The sequence below is a fragment of the Sphaeramia orbicularis genome, chromosome 19 (assembly GCF_902148855.1).
Source record: "Sphaeramia orbicularis chromosome 19, fSphaOr1.1, whole genome shotgun sequence".
Taxonomy (NCBI): Eukaryota; Metazoa; Chordata; class Actinopteri; order Kurtiformes; family Apogonidae; genus Sphaeramia; species Sphaeramia orbicularis.
The window spans coordinates 12,273,345-12,294,477 of NC_043975.1; the positions used below are offsets into that span (position 1 = coordinate 12,273,345).

The following is a 21,133-nucleotide window of genomic DNA, read 5'->3' on the forward strand; positions in this document are numbered from 1 at the left end:
GTTCTTTTTTTTCTTATAGTAGATAATTTTTTGGACTGTTCTTTTTTTTTTCTTATAGTGGATAATTTTTTGGCTGTTCTATTTTTTTTTCCCTTATTGTGGATAATTTTTTGGGCTGTTGTCTTTTTTCTTATAGTGGATAATTTTTTGGGCTAGTGGATAATTTTTTGGGCTGTTCTCTTTTTTTCTTATAGTGGATAATTTTTTGGGCTGTTGTCTTTTTTTCTTATAGCGGATAATTTTTTGGGCTGTTGTCTTTTTTTCTTATAGCGGATAATTTTTTGGGCTGTTGCACCTCTGGGCCACCGTACTTTTATTGTGTGTTTCATTGTGATGTTAAATAAGCGAATAATCTGATGTAAGCTCAGGTCAGCTTTATTGTCACAGAAACAGATAATAAGGAATATAATTATGCAGCTTCTACAGGAAAACATAAAGACTTCTGAAAACATAAAGCGGTACACATCAGCGTTGTGTAACATAATAAGACATAAATGAAGTGCAAATGAAAACACATCAGGTCAAATAGTCTCATTAACACGTGTTTGAAGTCTGTTACGTATATGTGAAGCAAATCCTCACAACAGTTCTATATAAATCCTACTAATTTCCATGTTGTTTATCCGTTTTATGACATTCATGGCGTCTGCACGTTCTCTGTGTGCTGAGCTTCATCGTCGTCGTAGACTTGAAGAACCTCTGCGTCTCCGATCCTCTCTGTAGGAGGAAACTTACATCAGACTCCAACAAAGGAAACAATGTTCTGCCTATTTTGGAAAATAACTGCAAATAAGAATTGTTTGTGTTCAATTTATATGAAGGGTAGTATTTCAGGCCTCATTTACTCTCTGCACGACACTTCCAGATTTCTACTTCATTTAGTAGAGATTGCGTGTGTGGATTTTGTTTTGTTTTTTTGTCTGTATTTTCTTGTCGTATCTGAAGGAAGGAGAGTGAGATGTATATGCTCATTACAATCCTTAATTAAAAATAAAAAAAATAACAAAAACAAAACAATAGACTTAATACTTCTGCACAAAACTGCACATTTGCGCCAAAGAGTTTTACTTCCACACTGCATCTATATGTACATGCACTTTGTTCTAAATTACTTTTAAGTAAATAAGTACTTTTCACTAAAAACATAGAATATAGACATTTCAAATTTCACCCATTATCAGTAAATAGGAGAAAAAAAAGACTGAAAAATTTTAGGTAAAATCTGAACTTTAACCTACTTTTCCCAAAATGTAACCACATCTATTCTGAGTCACTGGCAATCTATAAACCCAATTTGGTATGAATTCAACCAATAGTTTTGCTGCTATAGACATGTGAAATTTTGCTCATTAAATGTAAATGGGGAGGGGTGCGGGGGTAGGTGTTAAAAATTAATAAAAAATTTGAACTTTGACCTACTGTTCCTAAAATGTAATCAGATCCATAGTATGGTAGAAAATAATTATTTACAGTCAGAGCAAGAAAAATATTTTAGAAATTTAGAGGAAGAACATTTAAAACAAGAAAAGCACTCGGAGAGTATAGACCTCCGCCAAGACAGATCTGCCCCCCGCCCCCCCCCCCCCATTACCATCAAAATTTAATCATTTCTTCCTTGTGCCACAGTATCAACATTTCCTGAAAATGTCATGAAAGTCCGTCCATAACTTTCTGAGTTATCCTGCTAACAAACAAACAAACACGCAAACACACAAAGCAAAGTGATCACAATACCTCCTGGTGGAAATAATCACAGTCATGGATAAAGAAAAACCAAAATCAATGTTGAGAGAAATTAAGTAAAAATCATCTCTGATGCATTTTAGAAGCAAAGACAACAATTTAAATCAAACTAACCAATGAAATGATATTTATGACAATATAAAACTATATTATAACATTTCTCATTATTGTGTTGTATCCCAGAGTGTTGAGCCACATTATGTAATAAATTCCCATTATGTAATAAAAGTTCAAAATGTAATAAGAATGTCACGTCATCTTGTAATAAAGCCGCATTATGTAATAAACTGACGCATTTTGTAATAAACTACGCCAACACATTATACAGTAAATTTTTTCACATTATGTAGTCAGTTATTACAATTTGAGAAATTTATTATAAAATGCACTTGACACATTTTTATTTTTAAAAAATGTAATAACATGGTTCATTATGTAATAACAATCCAAATTAGTATAATTTCAGAGCAATTTAGAAGAAATTAGTCACAGGAGCTGCAGGTAATGGAATCATAACTTTAACCACACAGTTTAAAGATTAATTTAGCACATTACATTTTCCTGGAAATAAAAATGTGTCAAGTGCATTTTGTCATACATTTCTCAAAATGTCATAACTTACTACATAATGCGAAAAAATGTACTACATAATGCATTGAGGTAGTTTATTACGAAATGTGTCAGTTTATTACATAATGCGGCTTTATTACAAGATGACGTGACATTCTTATTACATGTTGAACTTTTATTACATAATGGGAATTTTTTTTTTTTTGTTCAAATTTTTATTTAGAAACTTTGAGAAAAGTTCGATATACATTTAAATTACATTGTGGTCACATAACAAGTATGTGACCGATGACCAAACTTTCCATTCTCAACATTTCAGATTTTCTCTTTTTTTTTTTGGTTAAACAATTGAACAATGAACAATGGATGCATTGTTATATAAAAAAAAAACATATACAAAAGACCAAGAGACTTTGACCTCCTCTCTCTAAAGAAAAATAAATAAGTAAATAAATAAAATAAGAAAAGTAGAATTAATGAATTACACAAAAAACAAAACAATTCCAGATACTTTGTCATTATATTGTCATTTCTTGTACATTTAGGGTTCCAACAGATTGTGTTTGGTAAGTGTAAACAAAAAATATCCACTTTGACCATAGATCTGAAAATTTGTTCATTTGTAATCGAAGGGAGAAGGTTAGTCTTTCCATCCGGTAAATTTCATTCACAATATCGACCCATTTTTCCAGACTAGGTGGTTCAGGTTGGAGCCAGTGCCTGGTCACAGCCTTTTTGCCAGCAGTTATTAAAATTCTATACAAGTAGGCATTTACATAATGGGAATTTATTACATAATGCGGCTCAACACAGACCCCTGTTAGAAAAGAAACACCTGAATCCAACGTGTCCCAATACTTTTGTCCACATAGTGTGTGTAACTTTTCCTTGCAGACTTGTTTTGTTCCAACTAAAGCTGCTATCTGTGGATGCCTTCATAACAGTAACGTAACCTAACTATAACACCACCTTTTGAAATCCAGAGTTATTCTGTCTGAACCAAACGCTGGGTCAACCCTGAATATGAGGCGCTGCATTCACGGCTCTGTATGACAAAATGATAAATGACTCATATAAACCAAGTGTCAAAAAAATAAATAAATAAATAAAAGTGGGATAGTGTTTTCGACGTCTCTACTTTCCACCTGTTGGTCCAACTCAGCAGACTCATGGATACACAATGTTCTCTCTATCTTTAAATCACTATAAAGCAGCCTGTGGAAACGACACCAATCATTTCTCCTCTCTCTTCGTCTTCTCTCCATGGAGCCATTACATAACAGAGTATTGATTTACTCCAGACAAACAGCTGTACTAGTGTGCATTCCAAGCACAGCAGCATCAACTTCAGGTGTGAAAAGACGTTAAATGAACACAGAACGGTGACCGAATACCAGAAAGGAGTGATTTCATCCACAGCAGTAATCGAGTGTAAGACTGAACCTCAGAGTGGGCTAACGAGAACAAACCTGAGGTCCAGCGACTTGGTCTAAGGCAGGGTTCTTCAACCTTGGGGTCACCTGGGGTTTCTAGTAATTGATACAATTAAAAAAAAAAAAACCTCCATTTTAACATCACAAATTTCTGGCGACCCCAGACATTCAAAACAGAAACTTCTTCTTTTTTTTTTTTTTTTTTTTTTTTTTGCTAAAATTAATTTGTTTTTGATTATGTAATACACAGGTGTCAAACATGTGGCCCGGGGGCCAAATCCGGCCCGCCAAAGGGTCCAGTCCGGCCCTTGGGATGAATTTGTGAAATACAAAAATTACACTAAGATATTAACAATCCTTTTAGTTCAGGTTCCACATTCAGACCAGTTAAATCTCAAGTAGGCAGGACCAGTAAAATACTATCATAATAACTTATAAATAACTAGAAAAGCACTCTGAGAGCGCAGACCTCCGCCAAGGCAGATCAGTGCCCCCCCCCCGATCACCACCAAAATTTAATCATTTGTTCCTTGTGCCAGTATCAATATTTCCTGAAATTTTCATCCAAATCTGTCCATAACTTTTTGAAAGATCCGGATCAGTCTTTGCCATTTGATAGAACACCCCATTGTAAATCCCTGAGTCAAATTGCATGAGATTTGCACAATTCCCCCATATTGTGATTTCCACCATAAAGATTAGTCCCATATTTATTTTACCTATATTTTAAGATTCCTTGACCATGAAAACATACCATTAGCAACTGGATTCATAATTATATCCTTATTAGTTCAGTAGTTATTCACGAAAATCACATTTCTCGTATTGGCGGTTTTCTTCTGGATCTAGCTCCTTAAGTATTAAAGCTACATGAAATCCGGTGGCATACACCCGATGCGGAACTGACTGAGCTACACGATGGCGCTTGTCAGAAATTTCTACCTTTAATATTAAAGGCACAGTAGGCCAAAAAGTAAGGGCACCCCCATTTTTATATAAATTGAGATAAAATCCGCCTTCTGGATCAGATCCGGATCAGCCTTTGAAATGTGATAGAGGACCCCATTGTCAATTCCTGAGTTAAATTTCATGAGTTTCGGTCAATAACTAAGCGAGATATTGGGAAACGAAAATTTTGGCCCCATTTACCACAATGTTAACGAAAATTTCAAAGTGATCCAGAATCCAGGATTTCTTCCAGATCACCCCCAAAAGTTAATCATTTCTTCCTTATGCCATTTCCAACAAACCCTGAAAATTTCATCAAAATCTGTCCTTAACTTTTTGAGTTATGTTGCACACTAACGGACAGACAAACAGACAAACAAACAAACCCTGGCAAAAACATAACCTCCTTGGCGGAGGTAATGACAACTCCAAATGTTTTCTCTTTGTAAATGTAAATATTTTCATGTATTTACACTAAAACAAAGTATAATTTTGCAAAAAACGTGAATAACCCGAACAAATATGAACAACCTGAAATGTCTTAAGAGAAGAAAGTGCAATTTTAACAATATTCTGCCTGTTACTAAATGTTTTGTGTGTTTGTCGATCTACTGGGATCTGTAAGTTATAATATACATGTATAAATGATGAACTGAAGCAGAATATTGTTCAAATTACACTTATTTTTTCAGTTTGTTCATGTTATTCACATTGTTTGAAAGAAGAGTTTGTAGATGTAAACCTGTTCATAATGTAAATGTTTTTTTTGTTTGTTTTTTTTTGCTCTAAAACGTAGAGAATAGTTTGGAGTTGACATTATTTATATATTATGTTATCATTTTACTGGTTCGGCCCACTTCAGGTCAAATTTAGCTGAATGTGGCCCCTGAACTAAAATGAGTTTGACACCCCTGATGTAATAGTTTGCTCTACTATGTTGCAAATAAACGTTAATTTTAACATTTAGTCTATATAATGTATATTATTATGGACGGAGGCAGAAAAGCCAGGTGTAGATTACTGCAAAAAGGGAGAGTTTTATTTTCCTTGGTCAGGATATGTACAGTCAGTCCAGCTTGGATTTACAAGGCTGACAATTAATACTGAACAAACAAGAACTCAAACTATGAATTATGAAAGAGCTGCAGCATCTGAAACTGACCACAATGAACATTTGACAGATAAACAGAACCACAGCGCTTCAGTTTCAGACTCAGCTTGTCTTTTATGGATCGTGATTGTCTTTCTCAACTCATATTTTTTTTAGTAGTAATTTATTTATTTATTTATTTATTTATTTATTTATTTATTTATTTTTACCAGTTACAAGAAATTTCAGGTGACCCCATTTGAATTCCAGGTGATCCCACGTGAGGTCCTGACCCCTAGGTTGAAAAACACCGTCATTTGGAACCTTCAGATTGTTCACTGTACAAAAAGTGGAAGTTTAAAACCATACATTTAAAGGATTTGGATACCATTATGACATTTTTATTTACAATTCACCCATGTTCCATCCTTCAGGTTGTCATGGGCTCGACTAATGCATTTCAATAGTTCAAACAACATCGAATTAAGGTTTAGAAGAAGAGGACAATGAGCCTGTATGAAGCTGTGTCCTGTATGCAATCCATTCTTCTGTGGAATTAGCTTCAGTGTTAAGACTTGTTACACAAACAATTACAAAGTCATCTTACTGTCACCTCAAGAATATTTCTAGGATTAAAGGACTGATGTCGCAGCAGGACCTTGAAAAGCTTATCCATGCATTTATCTTTAGTGGAGTTGACTACTGTAACAGTATCTTCTCTGGTCTGCCTAAAAAGTCTATCGGACAACTGCAACTGATCTAGAACGCTGCTGCTCCAGTCCTCACTAAGACCAAGAGAGTGGACCACATCAGTCCAGTTCTGAGGTCTCTACACTGGACCACATCAGTCCAGTTCTGAGGTCTCTACACTGGACCACATCAGTCCAGTTCTGAGGTGTCTACACCGGCTCCCTGTCTCTCAGAGAACAGACTTTAAAATTCTCTTACTAGCATATAAAGCACTGAATGGTTTAGGCCCAAAATCCATCAGAGACCTTCTAGTCCAATATGAACCATCCAGACCACTCAGGTGGTCTGGTGCAGGTCTGCTCTGTGTTCCAAAAGTCAGAACTAAACACGGAGAATCAGCGTTCAGTTTCTATGCTCTGTATACCTGGAACAAACTACCAGAAAATATCAGGTCTGCTGAGAGTCTGAGTTCTTTTAAGTCCAGGTTCCAGACTCACCTGTTCACTGCTGCCGCTGACTAAAAATTTTATATTCTCCTTCGAAACTCTGCACTGCAACTCTTACTTTAATGTGTGTGTTTTTAAGTTTTTGGATTTTATGTGTTGTTTTGTTACTTGCTGTTTTTAATCCCCTTTTACATGTTTCTTTTATAACGTTTTAAATGTGTTTCTTCTTCCCTGTCGTTGAATTTCAATGTCCTGTGTGAAGCACCTTGAATTGTCTTGTTGCTGAAATGTGCTATACAAATAAACCTGCCTTGCCTTTCTGTAATTCAGAAGAAAGAAAAAGAACAGGCGGGTTTTACAAACAGTCTTATGTAAAATTTGTAGTTACCTGGTTTGTCTTCACTGGAGGTTGAGGTTGAGGACTGGCACGTTCTGTAAGAGCAAAAGAAAAAACAAACAAACAGACAAAATGCTGGTAAACATGTTGTACTTGAGGTACTTTTTGAAGATGAAAACTGTAGAAGGGAGAGAATCATCCTGACCTGGTTCTCCATGGTTTCCTCCATGACTGTTCCAATACTGGAGGTGAGAACACGTTCTGCTGGTGGACGTCAACACCGTCCAGAGCCTGTTTGATCATCCCCATCACCAGGTCCTTCTCTGAGGGATCACATCACATCAACAGCTTGGCCTAAAGTACATCCTGCTCTGAATAGAAGACTTTTTTTTTTTTTTTTGGACACCATAGGGGAGGGTGAGATGAGGGCCATTCCAGTCAGATAACTTACAACATCACCACTAGATGCCGCTAAGCATCACAAACTGCACCTTTGACCCAAAATCTCTAAATAATTAATCATTAAATAAATAAACAAAAAATGAAAAAAAAGAATTATTTTTTCTAGTTAAATAAAAAAAATTAAATACAAAAATGAATAAATACAAAAACAAAACAAAAAAACAACCCCCCCCCCCTAAATTTGTCAAATAATTGATTCATTTGTCAATTCATTTTCTCGCTAATATCAGGTCTCTATATATACTCGATATAACTTTTCATTAACTTTAAATACTGGTCGTTTTCTTAGGCTACTTTCAGACAGCAGGTCTTAATGCACTATTCAGATTTCTTGGTGAAATTAGATTTTTTTTTTTTTTTTTTTGGATCAAGATCTTTTTATTGACGTTTTCTCAATATAATACAAGTGCAGTGCTGAATGGTCATTAAAGAAATCTTAAGTAAGCATGGGTGTAAATTTAACGCAGCTAGCACCATAGAAAAAAAAAAAAAAAGCAAAGCAAAATAGAGCAAACAACACACTGTACATAAAATAATCCCTCCTCAGTCATTGCCAGTGCACTACAAATAATAAGGGATCACGATCAAGACAGAAACCTGCGCTAGGAGTAAGTACGGAGTAAGCAGCATTGTTAAACTGCACTTAAAAGTCAAGCATTTACAGGGTCTGGAATGTTTTTAGGAAGGGACCCCACACTTTCTGGAATTTCCCATTTGATTGCTAAAGTGAGTATCTAATTTTCAAAATCAGATTTTTTGTGTGCTCGTTCATATTTCACATTAAATGCGACTTCTGTCAATTTTCAGCGTGAACTGAATGCGAACCTGAAGTGACCCGCATGCGCAAAAGAGGTCCTGACATAATATGTGACCACACATGTACGCGCTGTGTTTAATGTTTTTTTTTTTTTTTTTATTTTACCTTTATTTAACCAGGAAATGAGTATGTGGAAATAATGAGTTTATGGAAATAAGTATATTTTTCCTACCGCTCCTCCTCCTGGGACACAGAATTGTGACGTTTGTCGCATTTTAATGACATAAAGGTCGGATAAATGCGACCTGGCTGTTCAGACTGAAATCGCATTGCAAAATATCAGATACGCATCAGATGTAGAACGACATATGAAAGTGGCCTGGGTCGGACTTGTGCTGTTCAAACTGTCTTCAACAGATCGGATACAGGTCACATATGGTCAAAAAAATCGGATTTGGGCCACATTTGTCTGCAGTCTTAACGTAGCCTTAGTCACAGAAGCCACAAATTAACATTTCTAATGGATTATTTCATTATTGACATAGTACACATACCTCTTTGACCTGCGAGCAGAAGCCACTGCTGGACCGTGGACAGAGAGTCTGTCTGCAGGATCTGACAAAGCACCTCCAACACCTGACGAAAGAAGACAGATTTTAGAGTAAACCAGTGTTCAGAGAACGCAAACCTCCGCCAAGCACCCCGAACGGTGTGCATGTGTGGATCGACTATTTCTTTTTAAATTAAACACTTTCAAGGTTGTTCCATACAGCAGAGAAAGCTGAAGCTTGGTAGCAGTCATGTGCATGTCAAATTATATTAAATTCCAATCAATATTTGTTGAGTTATAATGAAAAATGTGTCGTGGATGGGATTTTCAATGTTAAATGTAAATGTCCACAGTGTCCACATTCCACAGTGGATGTGGACAATTTTGTGCCAGATACAAGATATTGTTATAAGCTACGGGTGGATCAAATTGGAGGGTAATCAGAGTCATTTTGATTTTTTTATGAATTTTCGAAAATTGCTCTATGATGAGAGATAAGAAAATTTGGAATTTTGTGACCTTGCTGTGACCTTGAACTTTGGCCTACTTGGCCCAAAATTTAATGGGTTTGTCCCAGGGCCTAGGCCTATCTGTGGGGAAGATTTGGTAAAGATGGTTGGGATGATTTTCCCGTAAATTTGCTAACAAACAAACAAACAAACACACAAAGCAAAGTGATCACAATACCTCCTGGCAGAGGTAAAAAAGACAACAGACTAAAACTATCAGTGTTAATCGATAAGAAGTATATCAGGATTTAACAACACACACCAAACCCCAACATGAAAATATGAAATACGGTCAAATATGTAAGGTTTTCCCTGCCTGCATCACTAAGGAAATCAGAAAAAAGATGATATACTAAAGCAGGGGTGTCAAACATAAGGCCTGCGGGCCGAAACTGGCCCACGAAATGTTCCGATCCAGGCTGCGGGATGAATTTGCAAAGTGCAAAAATCACACTGAAAATATCAACAGTCAGTTCAGGGGCCACAAACAACTCAATGTGATCTCAAACAAGTCAAACAAGTGGTGCCAGGCACAAATAACCCCGGCCCTCGCACATATTTCACACATTATAAGAAAATGGGAAAATTTGAAAAAAAATCATCAAAAATTTAAACTTTGACCTACTTTTCCCAAAATGTAATCACATCTATTCTGGGTCACTGGTAATCTATAAACCCAGTTTGGTGTGAATTCAACCAATAGATTTGCTGCTTAAGTGTTAACAAACAAACAAACCAAACCAAAAACAATACCCCTTGACTCCCCTTTGGGGGGAGGGTTTAATAATAGCATAATGCCTTATAAATAATGACAAATCAAACTTTATCCTTGGTTTAATGTGAAAAATGTAAACTTATTACCCCACCCCACCCCCGAAGGAGAGGCAAGGGGTATTGTTTTTGGCTCAGTTTGTTTGTTTGTTTTCACTCTTGCAGGAAAATTATTGGTTGAATTCCTACCAAATTTGGTTTATAGATTACCAGTGATCCAAAATGGATCTCCTTACATTTTGGGAAAAGTAGGTCAAAGTTAAATTTTTTAGGAATTTTTTCAATCTTTGTTTTTTCAATTTACTTATAATGGGCAAAAATTCACATGTCTGTAGCTACAAAACTATTGGTTGAATTCATACCAAACTGGGTTTATAGATTACCAGTGACCCAGAATAGATGGGATTACATTCTGGGAAAGTAGGTCAAACTTAAAATTTTTTATGAATTTTTAAAAACTTTTTTTTTTTTTTTTACCCATTTACTTATAATGGGCAAAATTTCACATGTCTATAAAAACATCCATTCAGTTTCAATTTACTTCAGATTCAGCACATAGACATGATGACATCAGCTGGATCGATGCCAAAATAAGCGACAATAATAAGCGAGGAGAGGGGTTTGTTGTGCCTGGCACCACTTATATAATGAAATATTTACCTCTGCCAAGGAGGTTAGGTTTTTGCCAGGGTTTGTTTGTCTGTTTGTTTGTCTGTCCGTTAGTGTGCAACATGACTCAAAAAGTTATGGACATATTTTGATGAAATTTTCAGGGTTTGTTGGAAATGGGATAAGGAAGAAATGATTAAATTTTGGTGGTGATCGGGGGTGGGGGGGCCCACGGGGGGGGCCACTGATCAGCCTTGGCGGAGGTCTGCGCTCTCCGAGTGCTTCTAGTTACATTTAGAAACTATCCTGTCAGAATAAAATGTGAATAACCTGAGCAAATATGAGAAACCTGAAATTTCTTTAAAAAAAAAAACAACTAAGTTCAATCTTACCAATATAATGCCTCTTACAAATCGATGGCCAAAAAACAAAACCTATCTGCAAATTTTTCTATTTTGAGTTTTCACATTAAATGGTGAGAACAAGGATGATATTGTTAACACATAATATAGAAAGAGAGTCTGAGAACAGTAGAATATGCTTGGATATCTTTAACAAAGACCATACTATAATACAACTAAACGTTTTTTTTGTTTCCTGAAAAAAGTGATTTTTTCAGATAGGAGGTTTTGTATTCTGGCCATCAAAATGCTTTTTTTCCCCTGCATTTGTTGATCCACTGTTTTAATAATAAGCTGAGACATAATATTGTTAAAATTGCACTTATTTCAGGGTGTACATGGTTATTCACATTTTTATAATGTAATTCAAATTTCACACTAAACAATTCATTTTAATTTGTTTTCATGTCCAATTAATGATATATTGTATGAAAAAGTCAATTTTTGTTCCGTTTTCTCTGCTTTTGATATAACAATCCCCAACTTCACCCCAAATTTTAAAGAACATCTACATGATCAGTAGATTAAATATAGGAAAATACCTGATTTTCTCTTAAAAATACAAAATAAAGAGCATAATATTATAATAAATGATGCTAAATCACTGGTAGCTCTGGGTCTTTATGGGTTCATATCACGTGTCCAGGTCATGAAGTGCCTCCTGTCCATGTGTTCACCACAGCACATGTGACTGAACACACAGAACAGGATGGTGGGGTTTGATCAGCTGGAGGTTTGTTTGTTTGTTTTGTTTGTCATCGATCAGCTGGAGGCAGAGTCGCTTCTAAATGATCAGCTGGAGGATCAGGAGGCAACAAAATCGAATGCATCCCTGACATTGACAGATACTGATGCTACAACTTATTCTTCCTTTCTTATAATTAACATCAGCAGATTCTCACCATGTATCGACCAGAACTGAAAGATAAACTGTGTAAATGATCCATATTCCTCCATTTCTATTGTGTTCTTCACCCACTGTTTCCATAAGCACCATACAGGGACGTATCATGTCGTTAATTGCCAAAGTTACTTTTTTGTCCGATTTTTCAGGAAACACACACAAAAACAAACAGAAATCAAGTATGCGATGATTTAGGTGAAAAGGTAATTTTTTGGTCAATTATTTGAGGAAGGTTATAATGTCAAACTTTCCTGATCCATTATTATTTTTCTAATGTTGCAGCCATGTGTTTCTTACAAAACACCTGAAAAACTAAAGGTGTTTTCACATCTGAAAAGCCCTTTGGTCCATTTATTTGACTTTAAATGAATGCGAACTTTGTTTTTTTGTTTGGGTCAGATCACATTCTCATTGCACTTTTTGCTAGTGGACCAAAATTTGTAAACAGAAGCATGTGACGAACTGCGCTGGCATTGGACAGAAAAGTCGGGGGCGGGGTTAATCAGAGACAGTGGGTGTTGATGAAAACAAACTTGGAGGTCTGTTGAGCCGCATTAAGTAATAAAAGTTCAAAATGTAATAAGAATGTCACGCCATCTTGTAATAAAGCCGCATTATGTAATAAACTGACGCATTTTGTAATAGTCAATGCATTATATAGTAAATTTTTTCACATTATGTTGTAAGTTATTACAATTTGAGAAATTTATTGCAAAACGCACTTGACACATTTTTATTTTAAAAAAATTTAATTACAATCCAAATTAATATAATTTCAGAGCAATTTAGAAGAAATTAGTCACAGGAGCTACAGGTAATGTAATCAGAACTTTAACCACACAGTTTAAAGATTAATTTAGCACATTGTTATCATATTGCCGTGTCAGTTGTGTCTGATACAGTATCTTATGATCTTGGAAAAATGTTCGTTGACACCCTCAGAATGAACAGCAAACATTTATTGTGTGTTTTATCAATTTATGTCACAGAGATAAGCTCCAGTCCATTTTCCTGAAAATAAAAATGTGTCAAGTGTATTTTGTAATAAATTTCTCAAATTGTAATAACTTACTACATAATGCGAAAAAATTTGCTACATAACGCATAGAGGTAATTTATTACAAAATGCGTCAGTTTATTACATAATGAGGTTTTATTACAAGATGATGCAACATTCTTATTACATTTTGAACTTTTATTACAGAATGGGAATTTATTACATAATGCGGCTCAACAAGGTCCTATGTACAGTTATTGTTTTTGGAATATGTATATTATTTTTACAGAAACAAATTTACGAAAATAATGTTAACTGTCAAGAACAGCTCATTCGGAGTCAGTTTCGTAATATGGACATGTGACCAAATGTCAATGAGACATTCAATCTCCTCACTGGTCCACGTCTGTCCACGGCTCATGGCTGCTGCTATTAGCTCTGACTACCCATGAGGCTCGGCTACGATAGCTCATCAAGCACAAAAAGGCACATGGTTCCTTGGTTTGTTTTGGTTCGAGGCCGGTTATATTCACACCAGAATTGAACCGGCCCAGAGTTTGTTTGGAAGCGGATCAAGACCACCACTTCTAGGTGGTGTGGACGTTTGTTTGATTTGAATCAGAGTTAGCATGTTTGCATCAAGGTTATTATCGTTAACGAAAACTAATGAAATGACGAAAACTAGAATTGTAAAAACATTTTCGTTTACTGAAATAAATAAAAACTATAATTAAAAGAAAAAAAACATAAATAACTGTAACTGTACTGTGTGCTTACAAAACTAACTAAAACATATAAAAATTCTGGATAAAATTCCCTTCGTTTTCGTCTTTGTCAGTGTCGGATTGATATGAAATCAAGTTATTTCCCTTGAGCAATTTTAGCTAGTGGCACCATACAGTCCGTCACTTGTGGTTTCCAGTTGTCTTCTGGTCCCCACTCTACCTGGAAACATGGAGACCAAAGTTGGGAGAAAGCAGCAGAGTCCTGTCTGGGATTTATTTGAATACGACGGAGAAGAAGAGATATAAAGAAACTAAAACTAAACTAAAACTAAGCATTTAGAAAAAAATTAAAACTAATAAAAACTAGCAAACCTGCTCTAAAAATGAATTAAAACTTACTGAATTAGAGAAAAAAGATGTCAAACCAAATAAAACTATAATTAAAAATCCAAAACTATTATAACCTTGGTTTGCATTCATACCTAAAAAAAAGTCCAGACTTTCCACGGAAACAAACTCTGGTCGAGAAATACAGTACAAAAGAAATACAGTTACTTATTCACTAATACAAAACTCAGTTAAAACCAAAAGTTAGTACCAATGACCCTGACCCTGATCTCACCAGCGTGTTCCATCAAGAATCAATAACAAATTGAATTTGCGAGGTTGTCAGGTTCTGTTGCTATGTTATCGCCCTGTGGTCTTGATGCAGGAGATCAATCTCCCAAAAGAAGGGGGTGGTACTTTCACTGGAGGAGAACTCAACTACTGAAATGAAAGTCCATATGACTTCCTATCAGTGCTCAGTAGGAACTATATAGATATCTGTAACCATTTTCATGTTAGAAGCAGATGGACGGACAGACGGATGATAGATAGATAGATAGATAGATAGATAGATAGATAGATAGATAGATAGATAGATAGATAGATAGATAGATAGATAGATAGATAGATAGATAGATAGATAGATAGATAGATAACACATTCTCACATTGAACTTCCCAAACATCAGGTGAGGAGCTGAAACGAACAGGTTTACCGTCAGTTCCTGGTCATGGAGGGGTTGAGGGTAGACCAGGCGCTGGGAATGGGATCTGCGCTGGTGAGACTTGGACGATGGGGGGATTATTCTCCCAGTTTGCGCTGAATACTGGGTCTTACAGCGGATGATCTCTTCGTCCGGTTGGTTCTGGAAAACAGTGACCGAGAGCCATGTTCCTCAGAAGCTGGTAGTAATAATAATAATAATAATAATAATAATAATAATAATGGATTGGATTTTATAAAGCGCTTTTCTAGACACCCAAAGCGCTTTACATTATTGACCCACTACTCATTCGCTCTCACATTCTCCCTCTGGTGGTGGTAAACTACATCTGTATCCACAGTTGCCCTGGGGCAGACTGACAGAAGCGTGGCTGCCAATTCGCGCCTACGGCCCCTCTGACCACCATCAAACATTCATACGCATTCATACATCAGTGTGAGGAGGCAAGGAGGGTGAAGTGTCTTGCCCAAGGACACAACAGCACATGGACAGAGCGGGATTCGAACAGCCAACCCTTCGGTTATTGGACGACCCGCTGTTCTGTCACTGTTTGATGTCACACAACGACACTCGTACAAACACTGGGATCCATAAGTATTTGGACAGTGACAACCTTAACCCTTAGATCCACTCTTCCATAAACGGGTGAAAAATGACCTCAGTTAAAATCAAAACAAAAATAACAAATATCACTAGTTGCTTTTCCATTGGACATCTGTGCAAAACTTTACCGATATTTACTAATTGGCTCGGCTCGACTCGGGTACCAGGTCCTATTCCTGGAGACTGTTTCCATTATAGGATACTACCGACTTTACAGTATCTGGACGTCATAGCGATGCAGCACGTTACTTCCGTGTCGTCTGCTCAGAGTTGCTGATAAACTCATTCATTGCAAGTTGTCTCGTCAAGCTCATGCTGAATTTTTACGTCTGAACCTCCTCGACAAACCATGGTGTAGTTATGCAGGCTGTCATCATGCGGATTAACCTACCGCTATATTTACTGTAAACTTCCACGGCTGTTTTTTGTAAAATGGCGGGTCACAGAGACGACTCTCTGACCAATCAGTGGTCTGCAGTTTTTACGCGTCACGTTTTAGTATCTGGTCCCCAGTCCTGGAACCTCGGCGAAGGTGATACCAAAAAACTAGTACCAGGTACCAGATTCCAGGTCCTTTTTTGTAATGGAAACGCGAAAAGGCTGAGTCGAGTTGAGTCGAGTCAAGTCGAGCCCATTCCATGTAGTGAAAATGCAGCATAAATGTTGAAAAAACAGAAGAGCATAATGTCGGTTTTTCCATTAAATCATAAATGCGATGATTTGTTTATTTATTATTGCGAGATGACACGAGAAGTCATTCCATAAACATGGCGACGAACGTAAATATGGTGTTGATTTACAGATATATTCATTATTACCTCCGACAGAAGGTATTGTGATCACTTTCCTTTGTGTGTTTGCGTGTTTGTTTGTTAGAAAGTTATGGATGGATTTTCCTGAAATTTTCAGGAAATGTTGATAATGGCACAAGGAACAAATTATTAACTTTTGGTGGTGATGGGGGGACAGAACTGTCTTTGTGGAGGTCTGTGCTCTCCGAGTGCTTTTCTTGTTATTAAAATTTACCTCTCTTTCTCGTACTAAATTAAAAAATGATTGGGTTTCCTAGTGTGTCCACTCATACTGCAACATGTTACTTCTTCTTGTTCGCTTGTTGTAACGTCCATCAACATCTGTTTTTTAATTCACCTGACTGTAATTGCGATAAAAGGTCTTTCCATTGCAGTTTTGCGTGATATACCATTTGCGCTACGCTTGAAAAACCACCTCTTGCCAGGGCAAAAACATTTAATCAAAAAATAAGACTTTTGGCGAAATTGTCGTTTTTCCATTAGGTAAATTTTTATGCGCAAGTAATATTTGCGCAATTTAAGGGTCAATGGAAAAGCAACTATTGTTTTCTTTTGTTCTATAAATGCACTGAAACTGTGATTTTTCTCGTCATATTCTGTACAAACTAATCTTGAAGAGCTTCTTAAACTGTCACCACTTTGAGGAAAGATATAAGGCGGCTAAAATTTACTTAGGGGGTCAAATGAGTGGCCATTTTTGTCAAAAAAAAAAAAAAAAGTTGTAGGAAATGCATAGAACTGTGTTGAAATAATGCTCATACATTTGTGCACAGACTACTGATATTATTTGACAGTGGAAGCTCTATTTTCAGAAATATTGGATTTTGAATAGCACGTGTATGTGAAAACTTTTGCTGGTGGACGGACGTGACATTACCCATGATGCTCTGGTCAGTACCAGTACTTTATTAGGAATAAACTTATATACTTACTATTGCTAATTATCCTCTTATCCATAAATGTTAGTATTGTGGATCTAAAACAATAACAGCTGACACAAAAACACAAAATGTGTCAGTGGACGGATGTGACATGGTTGTTACAGATCCCATCATACTGATCCTCAGCAGCCATGTCACCGTTTCCACAAATGATCCCTGTGCAAAAACTAGTATTATAATTATTTATTTTATAGTTTATCATCATATTAAAGAGGAAATAAAAATATAGAATTGTTATTTCTTGATAAAAATGCTTATTATTAGAAAACTGTTGATTTAAAAAGTGACGTGTGACATTCTTAATGTATGTATTGGCGTAACATAAGCAGGATGGATCAGCACCATACTCCATATTGCAACCTGTAAAAATAAAACATGTGATATGTAGGATAGAATCTTGTAAGAAAAACTGGGGAATCTAAAAGAATAGAATATTTGTTTTTCAGGTAAATTCAGTTCAAACATAACTTGGCCATTTGTGACATGAAAATATAGCATTAATTGTGATGAAATTGGACATTTTTGAGCTGAAAACATAGTTCATATGACCATCAACATGTTGTAACATAAGTGAAATCCTGTAAATTTGCAGAACTTGCATTTACCAACACAAAGTTCCTTTAGGGATTCACTTATATTGATTTCTTATGCACAAAGACAGAAATAAGACCTCTAAGCAAATTTTTGTATCTTTGGGTTCTGGACAGTTTTATATTTCTGTCCTAAAATTGCTCTTTGGATTGCAAAGGTTGCCAACCCCTGGTCTAGATCATTGTTTCTCAACCTTTCCTTGAACATCAGGAGCCTTCTGAGTGCGTAAAAGGGGGTCTTTTGTGTCTTCGGTGGGCCTGTGCGGTAGAAGCTGTGTGTATTGAGTCAACTGTAATTGCTGGATCGCATTTACCTCTTTTTTGTCCTTCTGTGCTTGCGAAGCCAAATTGATCTTAGCAGCGAGTTCTTTCAGTTCATCTCTCCATGCCTCGGAAAAAAACGCTGCAAAGTGAAGAAATGATATCCTCTGTGAATCATTCTGGTGGCAGAGCCTTTGAGAGGAAATGAGTGTAATTTGCTGTCAATATACCTGATTTGTTTTTGTAACCCGTGGCGCCGTAAAGACTCTGAGCGAGCGGCAGCGTCGAAGATGGATCGGTTCCCCTCTTGTGGATGTGGCTCTTCAGAAGCGGATGAGGAAATAAAGATGAAGTGACATACCAATCATCTCTCACCGAGCATACCGGCCTGCCGTTGAGACCTGAGGCAGAGGATTCGCACACACATGAGCTAAAGTACTTCAGAAGAGCATAGCAATCAAAGCATCGTGCTGCCGATAAAACTCAGGAAATCCCTGCTGAGACTAAAGGCGACAACAAAGCCCATCTGCCAGTGATGCACCCACCTCTCTCATGGTGCATATACGTATACATTTCATATTCTGTTTTGAACTTGGGTCAGGAATGGGAAACTCCTGAAACGAGATCAGAAAAATGTTTGATCTACTTTAATTAAATTTAGCTACTAATTTCCTGCAGTCAGAGGTAATGAGTGAGTAATTAGAACACTGTCAGAGTTTCTTCTGCACGACTGAGTTTGATTATGTAACTTTTGAAGGTATGCAGTTATTATGGGATGTTATTATCTTCGCTAAGTTTCTGTTTGTTGTTCCACAGTTCAGGCTAAACTGAAAAAAATTACCTAACATTATCATTAGAATGTTAAGAATAAAGAGCTGCGAGTTCCGTTGTTTTGGATTGTAGAGATACGAAGGGTGTGATTTGTTGGGATTTTGTTTTGTTTTTTTAAACAACTTTTTTTCCCTATTTTTATCCCCACTAGATTTTTTTTCTATTTTTTTTATCTCCCCACTTAATTTTTTCTTGTTTTTTTTTTCCCACAAAATTTTTTTCCTGGGTTTTTTTCCCCACTAATTATTTTCCTGTTTTTTTCCCCATTATTTTTTTTTTCCTGGGTTTTTTCCTCACTAAAATTTTTCCTGTTTTTTTTTTCCCACAAAATTTTTTCCTGGGTTTTCTCCCCACTAATTTTTTTTTCCTGTTTTTTTTTCCAACTACATTTTTTCCCCATAAATTTTTTTCCTGGATTTTTTTTTTTTTCCACAAAATTTTTCCCTGCTTTTTCCCCACAAATCCCCCCCCCCCACACACACACACACACACATGCAAATTTTTTTCCCTTTTTTTTTTTTTTGACAAATCCCCACCAAACAAAAACATTTTTTCCCACTAAATCTCCCCACCTAATTTTTATTTTCTGAATTTTTCATGGGGCCACAATTGCTAGCGGCAGCCCAGTTCATACATATCATACTTTCTTGTAGAGAGGAGTTTATTACAGCCTCATGTAAAGTCAACAATAATGATAATAATCATATTAAAGCAAACAGAGCTCTGGTATCGGAATAGTACCGGTATCGGCAGATATCCAAATTCAGGTATCGGGATCGGAAGTGAAAAAGTGTGGATCGGTGCATCCCTAGTGTTATTGGTGAATCAATGTTGTAGAAGATGACAGTGTTTCCACGGTAACTACAGAGCCTCTGAACGTCCAAATGGGTCATATCTGATGACCATGAAAAGACGACAAACTGTATTTTACATGAATTATTTACATATATTGACAGGATTAGTGGATCAACAGGTGTTTAACTTTGTATATCAGTAAATGATTTTGGCCACTGGTGGATGTTTGGGTCTTTATGGGTTAAAAGAGAGTTTTTATGGCAGAGGTTTAGGTAAAAAGTAGTATTTCCTCACATAGGCCAATAACTATACATACACAAACTATAATATGTACTTCAAATTAAGATATATAGTTTTGAGGAAAGGTAAAATATGACAGAATTTGCCTTGAATTTACCTTGAATATGCCTCACCCTGTGTGGATGAGGGTTGTGTCTGGAAAAAAAGGAGTGATGACTCAAAGCACCGAAGCGTGGGCTGCTCTTGGGTAACATCTTCTTAAATTCCACATTGAGACCCCCCGGTGTCGCTGGAAAGTCTGGGGTGTATGATACCGACATATCTTGCAAAGACAGGTTGATTTGCCTCAATCTGAAAGCATAAAAAAGAAAAAAAAAATCTCTGTAGTGAGTTTTGCAAAAATGACTTCAGACAAAACCAGAACCAGACCAAAGGCTGCTTCGCATTTCACAGTTTACTTTGCAAAAAGTACTCGTTTGTACAAGTTCAGCGGGGAAAATTATAACCTATCTGTAAAGAAATCACTTTACCTCTAGGATCAGACTTGTAGCTCCAACTCTGTGCTCCTTCAGCTCCTGTTTGTCCTTTGTTGCTAAGAAACAACTAAACAAGAAACAATGGTGTGTGTGCACAGTGGGTGGCCGACCATTTACTCCCTGGACTTTCTAACTACATCCCACACACTCAAATCAGATGGACTTTACTGTGATTCCATGTGAAACGTTAGGTCGGATGTAGGAATTATTCAGCAGCTGCAGTTATCCCTCGGTGCTGAACAGCTTGAATGCTCCTGCAATCAGATGAAAATCAGTCAAATAGTCGTATCCATGTGATTTGACTCTGCAGGTAGTTGCAAACTTATAAGTGCACATTGATATTTGCAGTCTGTATAAAACTCTGACTGATTTGCATTAAATAATCAGATTCAGATTCAAATTTATTTGTCATTTCAGCTTATAAAATACACAGAAATGAAACATTGTACTCAGGTCCTGATTGTCAGCAGCATTTAATAAAATACTAATAAAATACTGTTAAAAATAATAAAATACCAATGATAAAAAAAA

The 21,133-nt window shown here is 36.3% G+C and overlaps 1 protein-coding gene across 1 annotated transcript; it reads right to left on the reverse strand.

Annotated features, from left to right (window-relative positions):
- Nucleotides 1–558: 558 nt before the first annotated feature.
- Nucleotides 559–20,343, reverse strand: tbata (thymus, brain and testes associated). The gene is made up of 8 exons (XM_030163539.1): nucleotides 20,224–20,343; nucleotides 18,431–18,601; nucleotides 18,254–18,342; nucleotides 14,985–15,134; nucleotides 9,031–9,112; nucleotides 7,463–7,580; nucleotides 7,309–7,352; nucleotides 559–717 (listed from the first exon to the last, which is right to left on the reverse strand). Exons 1-8 carry the CDS (start codon nucleotides 20,318–20,320, stop codon nucleotides 638–640), a joined length of 831 nt encoding a protein of 276 aa, XP_030019399.1. The 5' UTR covers nucleotides 20,321–20,343; the 3' UTR covers nucleotides 559–637.
- Nucleotides 20,344–21,133: the final 790 nt, after the last annotated feature.

Excerpts from the sequence above, each read along its gene's own strand:
- tbata (XM_030163539.1), bottom strand. The coding sequence starts at position 20,320 with ATGTTACCCAAGAGCAGCCCACGCTTCGGTGCTTTGAGTCATCACTCC. Across the intron at positions 18,343-18,430 it reads GGGTTACAAAAACAAATCAG|CGTTTTTTTCCGAGGCATGG; the intron begins GTATATTGACAG and ends TTCACTTTGCAG. Across the intron at positions 9,113-14,984 it reads TCCATGACCAGGAACTGACG|GTGTTGGAGGTGCTTTGTCA; the intron begins GTAAACCTGTTC and ends TTCTTTCGTCAG.